Source organism: Gekko japonicus, unplaced genomic scaffold, assembly GCF_001447785.1.
Source record: "Gekko japonicus isolate JY-2015 unplaced genomic scaffold, Gekko_japonicus_V1.1 scaffold1659, whole genome shotgun sequence".
Taxonomy (NCBI): domain Eukaryota; kingdom Metazoa; phylum Chordata; class Lepidosauria; order Squamata; family Gekkonidae; genus Gekko; species Gekko japonicus.
In genome coordinates, this window is record NW_015167100.1 from 264,938 (window position 1) to 275,012 (window position 10,075).

The 10,075-nt window shown below is 45.8% G+C and overlaps 1 protein-coding gene across 1 annotated transcript in view; it reads left to right on the forward strand.

Annotated features, from left to right (window-relative positions):
- The window catches only part of LOC107111882 (zinc finger protein 420-like), a 59,105-nt gene that overhangs the window by 8,888 nt on the left and 40,142 nt on the right, over window positions 1–10,075 (forward strand). Inside the window, exons 5-6 of the mRNA XM_015412928.1 lie at window positions 1,356–1,442; window positions 1,761–3,070. Coding sequence (XP_015268414.1) covers window positions 1,356–1,442; window positions 1,761–3,070 — 1,397 coding nt within the window. The remainder of the gene's footprint in view (window positions 1–1,355; window positions 1,443–1,760; window positions 3,071–10,075) is intronic.

Sequence of the window (10,075 nt, forward strand, 5' to 3'; positions counted from 1 at the left end):
AACTTGAAACCTGATTCTTGTTTGTCTACCAGAAGATCCACCATAAACGGGTGTGACAAGGTCTTAAAATGATTACCTGAAAAGTCTCCCTTTTCTCTTTCTGTCATTTTTTTAAAAAAAAATGTAACATCCAACCCAATGGGAGAGTTCTCATGCTTGCACACTGTTAGGCATCGTTGGGTTTGTCCTAAGGCATTCCGCGGATTGCACTCCTGAGTTTTTGGATTACACCATTTATGGCAACTTGAGAAATGCTTTGCTTTGTTTTCTTCTAACCTTGATGCTTTCCCTTAGTATTAAAGGTCCAGAAGCATTTGCACCCAGAAGGTACACCTCAGTCTGGCAGAGGCGGGGAATTCTAACCTCCAAAGCAGTCTATTCTTCCAGACAGTGCTCATTTGAGGGGAGAGCAGATAATCCTGCGTGGGAGGAGTCATCACATTGGCTGATAAATAGGCCCTGCTGTCTAATTTAGACCGGTTATTGTGAACAGAACATTTTTCCAGGGAGGCTGAAAAGACAATGGAACATCTCAAGGCCCTTTAGAGAGAAGGGGACCAGTATTGGTTACAGGCTCTGAATATCAGGTGCCGTGAGCCAGGGCAGGGTCATTCAGTCCAAGGTAAGGGTTCCAGAAGTCAGGCAAAGCGGAGTCGGTCGCTGGCAGCTCAGAAGCAATCCTGCAACTACTCATCTTTGTTATCAGCAAGCAGTCTGCATCGGACCAGGAGACGTGCACTTTGCCATCTTGTCTGTAGCTCTGTTATCAGCCTTTGTCTGCAGCACTCTCGGGGTGCAGGTAATACTGGTGGGCTGGGAACAGGCCAGCTGAGATTCACCTGATGAATCAGGGCTGGAGGATGTGGGTGGCTCTGCACCAGCAGTTGGCTGTGAATCCTGACAAACCTGCAGCTCAGTTTCCTGCTGGTCAGCTTTTGTTGACTCAAGGTTGGCTACACAGGACTCCCCCGAAGGAGTCCTCCTGAGCAGTCCTCGCTATTGCTGAGCCCTGGCTGACTCATGACAGGACCCATTTGAAGGAGGACAAAGAGGAGTGGCCTGTCAGTTGAGAGGTTGAAAGAGGAATGGCTAAAAAGAATCATGGCTGCCTTGATTCCCAGAATGGGATTCCTAACTGGTGTGCCTATCCAAGTTTCATGAACAGTAGACCTACCAGAAGATCTATGCTTTCAGGACTCTGTGGTGGCTTCTGTTACATACTCATCTGTTGGGGTTGGGAACTTTTCTTCTCTCTTCTCTCTTGTGATCTTTTAGAAGGAGAATGTAGAAATGGATGATGTAGGAAGAACTGAATTTTTTGTAGTAACTAACTAGTCCGTTTGTTTTCTCCAAAGCATTTCACAAGCCTGCCCTTATCTCCTGGCTTCAGGAAAGCGAAGCACCATTTCCCCCAGACCCTGAAGAAGAGGAGAGCTTGGCAGGTGGGTGCTTAGAGGTGTGATGGACCTCTTTGTTGGCTGGGGACTGAGTGGTTTTCTTGGAGCGTAGCTAGATGTTTTGGTTTCCTTGGAGGACAGCTAGATGTTTCAGGCCGTGAGTCCATGTACCTGTGGGATACCTCCAGTGATTCTGCCGGCCTGTGAGGTTTCTTTCCTCATACGAGTTTTCATGGGAGGGGAAGGCTGAAACAGTCCCATTCCTCTCAGTATGGATCCAGATTTGGGGCCTTGGATCTTGACCTTGATTCCACCCACCTTGGAAGAATTTCCCCTTCTAATCAGAAGTCTTTGTTCCACCAGGTCACAGGCAGGAGGATGAGAACTATAGTGACCGATGTGCGGCATCTCTCAAAACGACCAGCCACGAGGTGGAGGAAAAGCCTTCCAGGAATGCAGAACAGTCAAAGAGGCAGAAAGAAAGCAAAGTAGAGAAGTCAAGGAATCAGTCTGTAGTTTTCAAGGCTGGCATCCTCCTTGAAACTCCATCCCAAGAAGAATGTAGCAAAGGAAAGAGGAGGAATAAACATTTTGAAAGCAGTAAAAAATTAATCTGTGAATCCAGCTTTTCTTCCCATCAGAGAATCCATGCAGGGGATGAAACATACAAATGCTCTGAATGTGGGAAGGGCTTCAGCAGGCTCGTTAGCCTCACTTCTCATCAGAGAATCCATAAGAAGGAGGAACCATCCAAGAGTTCAGACTGCAAAAACCCTTTTGGTGTAAGTGGAAGTCTTACTTCCCATCAAAGAACCCACACAGGGCAAAAACCATACGAGTGTCCAGAGTGCAGCAAGAGGTTCAGGTGTAACAGAGATCTCACTTTTCATCAGAGAATCCATTCAGAGGAGAAACAATATAAATGCTTAGAATGTGGAAAGAGTTTCCACTGGCGTTCCAACCTCACTGTGCATCAGAGAATCCACTTAAAAGAGAAACCATATAAATGCTTGAGGTGTGGGAAGACCTTCACGCACAGGACGAAACTCACTTACCATCAGAGAATCCACACAAAGGAGAAGCCATATGAGTGCCAGGAGTGTGGACGGACCTTCAGCTGGACAACATCCCTCACTTTACATCAGAGAACCCACTCAGGGGTGAAACCCTACCAGTGCACAGTGTGTGGAAAGTGCTTCACTCAGAGTCCACACCTTGTTTCCCACCGAAGAATCCATTCTGGAGAGAAACCCTATATATGCCAGGAGTGTGGAAAAGGCTTCAGTCAGAGCTCACACCTGACTTTACACCAAAGAATCCACACGGGAGAAAAGCCACATAAATGCTCTGAGTGTGGAAAGAGTTTCCGTATCAGCACAGGCCTCAAATTACATGAAAGAATCCACACAGGGGAGAAGCCATATAAATGTCTGGATTGTGGAAAAACCTTCAATCAGAGCTCAAGCCTTAATACACACCGAAGAATCCACACAGGGGAGAAGCCATTTACATGCTTGCAGTGTGGAAAGACCTTCTCCACCGGCACACATCTTTCAGGGCATTATACAATCCACAGTGGAGAGAAAAAATATAGATGCAGGGACTGTGGAAAAAGATTCAGATGGAGATGCGATTTTTCATACCATAAAAGAACACACAAAGAAGAGGAATCATAGAAATTAAAAGATGAAGAGTTTTTGAAGTACAATAAGCCTTACAGATGTCAAATAAATTACAGAAGACTCCATTTTTTTAAATAATTAATTAGTTAAGAATCTCTCCCCCCCCCCCCAGTGAGTCCTCAAACCTTAGTAAACAGCCAGGAATCTAATAAGGGGAAAGTGCTCAAGAGATCTGTGGTAAACCTGACCATGTAATATTGCTTATTATTCATAATCTCCCTAGAATGGGTAGATATTCTGAAGACATTAAAATGGCACTATCTGCTCTTCATGGGTTTAGCGGATGACCCCATGGGACAATAATGGCACCAAATAGCCCCAAGGATTTAATTTCTCAGAAATGTACTTGCAGATGGGAAACTCCCCACAAAGGGCGGCAGATTCAATCTTTCGTGTCAAGCCTTCTGCAGCCCAGCATTGTATCCTTTGTTCCCAGTGAGTGCAAGAGAGCCGGTTTGGTGTAGTGGTTCTAATCTGGGAGAACCGGGTTTGATTTCCACTCCTCCACATGCAGCTGCTGGTGTGACCTTGGGTCAGTCATAAGTTCTTTCAGAGCTGTTCTCTCAAGGACAGTTCTGGAGAGAGCTCTCTTAGCCCCATCTGTCTCACAGGGTGTCTGTTGTGGGGAAGGAGATTGTAAGCCGCTCTGAGACTCCTTTGGGTAGTGAAGGGCAGGGTATAAATCCAATCTCTTCTTCTCTTCTGCAATTCACTGTTTACTCACCTCATGGTGCTCAGCCAAATCATCCTGGCACATCTTTGGACCATTCTCCATAGGCAGAGAAGATGCCCATTTCTGAGCCTTCTCAGTTGAGATCTGTCTTCCGTCTTGAAAGCAGAGGGGCTGCTGTTACCCGCCATGGCTGTTCTGTGTGTGTTGAGTGTCCAACAATAACCTTTTTCCCAATGGCTGCAGATCGTCCTCCAGCCATGCTGCGAAGTTAAAAAAGGAACAGCTTTGGACTCTTTGTAAGCCAGTTTTCCTTTGTCTCTCTTAAAATTTGATTCCTCTGTTTTTAAATGTTTTTAATAGCTCGTGAGTTGTTTCAGTAGAAAGGTGATTTCTATAAGATCAAAATAAGTAGCGCGGAAAGGAAGAAAGGGGACAGCATAGGTTTTGCGGGAGTAATGGTTTTGTACATAGTAAATGTGGTTTTGCGATGGACAGCAAAGAAAAGAAGAATTTTCAAAAGTCACAGGTGGTTTGGTGAAGAGAAAAACAACACATTTCATTTTTGCATTGTACATTTTTTAAAAAAATACCGAGAAGTCATCCAATGAAATAGAGGTGGTGTTGCTGGAATTTTTGTTGCTGCAACGTTTCAGAATGCATTCAGCATGCGACTGTTTAATTCTCAATAAAGTAAAGCTGTTTGATTCTCAATAAAGTTGTCCATACGGTTCAATGGCTTGTTGGACCTATTTTACCAGACCTCCGCTTGCGAAAGACAGCCTTTATATAAGCTGATAAAGAGCCCAGGAAATCGGTGCCCCAGTAAAGAGGGTATTGTTGGATTTTGCAAGTGTCATTCCTTCCGTCATGAAAGGGTTAAGCCGGTGTTCCTGTAAACTAGTGAACAAGTTTAGCATAGAGCCAATTAGGTTACCTTCAGATTGACTATTGGCTATTCAATACAATGGAGAGAGTTCATGGTGTTCTGCACATACGCAAGAGGTGGAGCTTTGGGAGGCAACTTCCACTGTTCCCCAGGTCAGAGAGGAGGAACAAAGAAACGAGATGGAGAACTAGAAAGATGACCTGGACTGTTGTCTTTTCTTTCCATGTAACCCTTCCCCTAATTCTGAAGTTAACTTTTCCCTAGAAGTTAAACACACACGAGTCAGTGCTGCTTTCTTCCAGTGCGCTTTATTTATTCTGCTAAATATCCCACAGATCTCTCTATATATTGGGTTGTTTTTTTTACATCCTCACATCAATTAATTATATTTTTAAGCCCTTATTGTACACTTAAACAAGATCAACAGCACATTTACCCATATGTCCATACCGTATACCACACTTATTTTCTATGCAACACAGATTAATATAACCATCATTCCTTCAATAACTGAGTTTTCCATTATTATCAATATTCAAATCCAGTCTGCGTTGACTAAAACTCTATATTCCTGTAACCTCTTGAGGTTAGTTAAGTGTAAGTCAAGTTCCAACTCTAATCCCAGCTCCACTCTCTCTATATTGTTGAAGGCTTTCACAGCCAGAGTTCATTAGTTGCTCCATCTTTCTGTGTTATACCTCTGAGGATGCCAGTCACAGCTGCCGGCGAAACGTCAGGTCCTACAATGCCAAGACCACGGCCACACAACCTGGAAGGTCTACAGCAACTAAAGATCTCTCTCTGCTAACTTCTGCTTACTGATTCTGCTCCAACTTGTTTCTGAGGGCTACATTAGCAACGGGGAGAGGGAAGAGCTCAACCTAACTCACACACCCTAACTCACACACCCTGAGCCAGTTTGGTGTAGTGGTTAAGCGCACGGACTCTACTCTGGTAAAACCGGGTTTGATTCCCCACTCCTCCACTTGCAGCTGCTGGATGACCTTGGGCAAGCCATAGTTCTGTCAAAACTGTTCTCTCAAGGACAGCTCTGGAAAGAGTACTCTCAGCCCCACCTACTTCACAGGGTGTCTTTTCTTTGGGGGGGGGAATGGAAATGAGTTCGTAGACTGCTCTGAGACTCTGAGTGAAGGGCGGGGAATAAATCCAATCTCCTCCCCACTTGCCTGCCAGAGATAGAAATGTGCAAACCAATTTTCTGGCTCAGGAGAGGTAATGCTGGAAAAGGATAACTGTGGGGGAGGGAGGGTCAAGTGGGAGTGATCCTCTTACCTCCTTGTTCTCTCTGGGGTGTGTGTGTCCCCAACTCATGCCAGCGGTGTGATAAGAACACTCCTTGCTTCCTCCTGCATCCCTATGATGTCAATACATTATAGAGACTGGGAAGGAGAGATTCCTAGAGTGCTGCCCTTCTGGCAAGCGGTTTTACCACCAGAGATCACAGGACAATTCTTGATCGTTATCCACTGGCAGTTCAAATTCAATAATGCACTCTGATTTTTGAGAGGAGCATCAAGCAGTGTCTCTGAATAAGCAGCGTATTTCTAAATAAATAAATGCACTCAATTCCCTTTCAAAACCTCCCCCCTTCTGCCTCTCAGCCTTTGGGCTCCATTCACTGCCTTGGCTTCACTGGCCCATGGGGAGGGGAGGTGCACTTTATTGGGGCCTGGAGGCCCAGAAGGGCCCAGCAGTAGCCCAAGCTGAAAGCCCCATTACTATGTTGGGGGGAAATATTGAAGAAAAGCAGTAGATTGTGCTTAAAGATATTTATAGAATCTTACATCCTTATATAGGAACTGCGGTGGCTCAAGTGGTTAAGACACTGAACTGCAGGCTGCGGAAGGTCAGTAGTTCAGCAGTTCGAGACCCGGGTCCTGCATGACGGAGTGAGCTCCCGTCTCTAGTTCCAGCTCCTGCCAACCTAGCAGTTCGAAAGCAAGAAATTGCAAGTAGATAAATATGTACCACTTCGGTGGGAAGGTAACAGCATTCCGTGTGCCTTGGTGTTTAGTCACGCCGGCCACATGACCACAGAAACGTCTTCGGACAGCGCTGGCTCTTCGGCTTGGAAACGGAGATGAGCAACGCAACCCTAGAGTTGGACTCGACTGGCTTTTGAGCAAGGGAACCTTTACCTTTGCATCCTTATATCTGTGCTTTTGTTGTCCAGATGTCTAGTTAGATCAGAAGCAGTGTTAGAGCATTACGGTTGCCATAAGAACATAAGAGAAGCCAATGTTGGATCAGGCCAATGGCCCATCTAGTCCAACACTCTGTATCACAGTGGCCAGAAATACCAGGTGCCATCAGGAGGTCCAGCAGTGGGGCCAGGACACTAGAAGGCCTCCCACTGTTGCCCCCTCCCCAGGCACCAAGAACACAGTGCATCATTTGCCCCAGACTGAGAGTTCCTATCTATTTGTTGTTGTTGTTCAGTCGCACAGTCGAGTCCGACTCTTCGCGACCCCATGGACCATCTCCCGCCAGGCCCTCCTGTCTTCCGCAGTCCTCCGAAGTTGGCTCAATTTTATGTTCGTTGCATCGATGACACTGTCTAACCATCTCATCCTTTGCCGTCCCCGTCTTCTTTGACCTTCAATCTTTCCCAGCATCAGGGTCTTCTCCAGTGAGTGCTCCCTTCTCATTTGGTGGCCAAAGTATTTGAGCTTCAGTTTCATTATCTGGCCTTCCAGGGAACAGTCAGGGTTGATTTCTTTGAGGATTGACTGATTTGTTCTTCTTGCAGTCCAAGGGACTCTCAAGAGTCTTCTCCAGCACCATAGTTCAAAAGAATCTATTCTTCGGCGCTCGGCCTTCCTTATCGTCCAACTCTCGCAGCCATACATGACTACTGGGAATACCATTGCTTTGACCATGCGGACTTTTGTTGGCAGGGTGATGTCTCTACTTTTTATCATGCTGTTTAGGTTCGCCATCGCTTTCCTCCCAAGGAGCAGGCGTCTTTTAATTTCATGACTGCTGTCACAGTCTGCGGTGATCTGGGATCCCAGGAACGTGAAGTCTGTCACTACTTCCACAGCTTCCCCTTCTATTTGCCAAGGAGTGATGGGGCCGGATGCCATGATCTTAGTTTTTTTGATGTTGAGCTTCAAGCCCACTTTTGCGCTCTCCTCTTTTACTCTGAGCAAGAGGCTCTTTAGATCCTTTTCACTTTCAGCCATTAGAGTGGTATCATCTGCATATCTGAGGTTGTTGATCTTTTCCCCAGCAATCTTAATTCCCGCTTGTGATTCATCCAGGCCAGCATTTCGCATGATGTACTCTGCATATATATTAAATAAGCAAGGCGACAATATACATCCTTGTCGTACTCCTTTTCCTATGCTGAACCAATCAGTTGTTCCATATCCGGTTCTAACTGTCGCTTCTTGGCCCTTATACAGGTTTCTCAAGAGACATGTGAGGTGGTCTGGTACTCCCATCTCTTTAAGGACCTGCCATAGTTTGTTGTGATCCACACAGTCAAAAGCTTTAGCATAGTCAATGAAGCAGAAGTAGATATTTTTCTGGTACTCTCTTGCTTTCTCCATAATCCAGCGAATGTTGGCAATTTGATCTCTAGTTCCTCTACCTCTTCGAAACCCAGCTTGTACTTCTGGTAGTTCTCTATCCACGTACTGTTGAAGCCTAGCTTGTAGGATCTTGAGCATGACCTTGCTAGCGTGTGATATGAGTGCAATTGTGCGATAGTTTGAACATTCCTTGGCATTGCCCTTCTTTGGGATTGGAATGTATACTGATCTTTTCCAATCCTGTGGCCACTGTTGCGTTTTCCAAATTTGCTGGCAAATGGAGTGCAGAACTTTAACAGCATCCTCTTCTAAGACTTTGAATAGCTCAGCTGGGATACCATCACCTCCACTAGCTTTGTTGTTAGTAATGCTTTCTAAGGCCCATTTAACTTCACATTCCAGGATGTCTGGCTCGAGGTCAGTGATTATACCGTCGTGGTTGTCAAGGACATCGAGGTCTTTCTTGTATAGTTCTTCTGTGTATTCTTGCCATCTTTTCCTAATCTCTTCTGCTTCTGTTAGGTCCCTACCTACCGTTTTTGTCCTTTATCATGGCCAGCTTTGCATGGAACGCTCCCTTGATTTCTCCAATTTTCTTGAAGAGATCTCTAGTCCTTCCCATTCTATTGTTTTCTTCTATTACTTTGCACTGTTCATTCAGGAAGGCCTCCTTATCTCTCCTTATTTCTCTGGAAATCTGCGTTCAGTTGGGTAAATCTTTCCTTTTCGCCTTTGCCTTTCGCTTTCCTTCTTTCCTCTGCTATTTGTAAAGCCTCATCAGAAAGCCACTTTGCTTTCTTGCATTTCTTTTTCTTTGGGATGGTGGTGATTGCTGCCTCCTGTACAATGTCACGAACCTCTGTCCATAGTTCTTTAGGCACTCTATCTATCAAATCTATCAAATCTATACCTTATTGCTAATAGCCACTGATGGACCTCTGCTCCATATATGTTTATCTAATTCCCTCTTGAAGCCGCCCATGCTTTTAGCTGCCACCAACTCCTGTGGCAGTGAATTCCATGTGTTAATTACACTTTGGCTGAAGAAGTACTTCCTTTTATCTGTTCCAACCCGACCTCTCAGCAATTCCATTGAGTACCCATGAGTTCTTGTATTGTGAGGACGGGAGAAAAGTACTTCTTTCTCATCCTGCTCTATCCCATTTGGAGATATTCTTATATAACTGTAGGGTAGCCAGCCTCCAGGTGGCGGCTGGAGATCTCCAGGTGGTAGAGATCGTGGAGAAAATGGCCACTTTAGAAGGTGGACTCTATGGCATTCTACCCCATTGAAGCCCCCCCCCCTCCCAAAACCTTAGGCTGCACCCCCAAATCCCCAGATAGTTCCCAATCAGGGGCAGCAAGGTTGAACTGATTTCCACCGATTCCCTCTCAGAGCCTTCCCAAAGGTACTACTCCTCAGTACCGGTGAGGATCATCGCAAAGAAAGCCCTGTTTCCCCTACAGTCCATGTCAAACAGGAGAAAAGGAGGCTTTCTTTGTGATGGTGCTCACTAAACTACAAGTCCCAGAGTTCCTTGTGCACAGGCAGGAGGGCGGGAGGATACCTGCTGGGAAGGGCAATGGCAAGCCCCGCAACACAGCTGGAGTAAACTCTGCTGCTTTTTGTGGCGGGATTCGCGGGCCGAAAGTAGATGTAAGTGCAATGGAAAAGGCTAGAGAAATAAAGCTTTAAAGTGGATGGGTCAAACGTTTGCAGCTGCGTTGGTCCGTGAGCATAAAATAATCAAGAGACGGACAGGGTATATAATCCCTTTTGAATGACCCAGCGAGTTACCAGATGGGTAGGAAGCGTGTAGAATCTCAGGCGGGGATTGTTATTACACCAAGCTAGCAAGGGGGGGGGGGGGGGGGGGGGG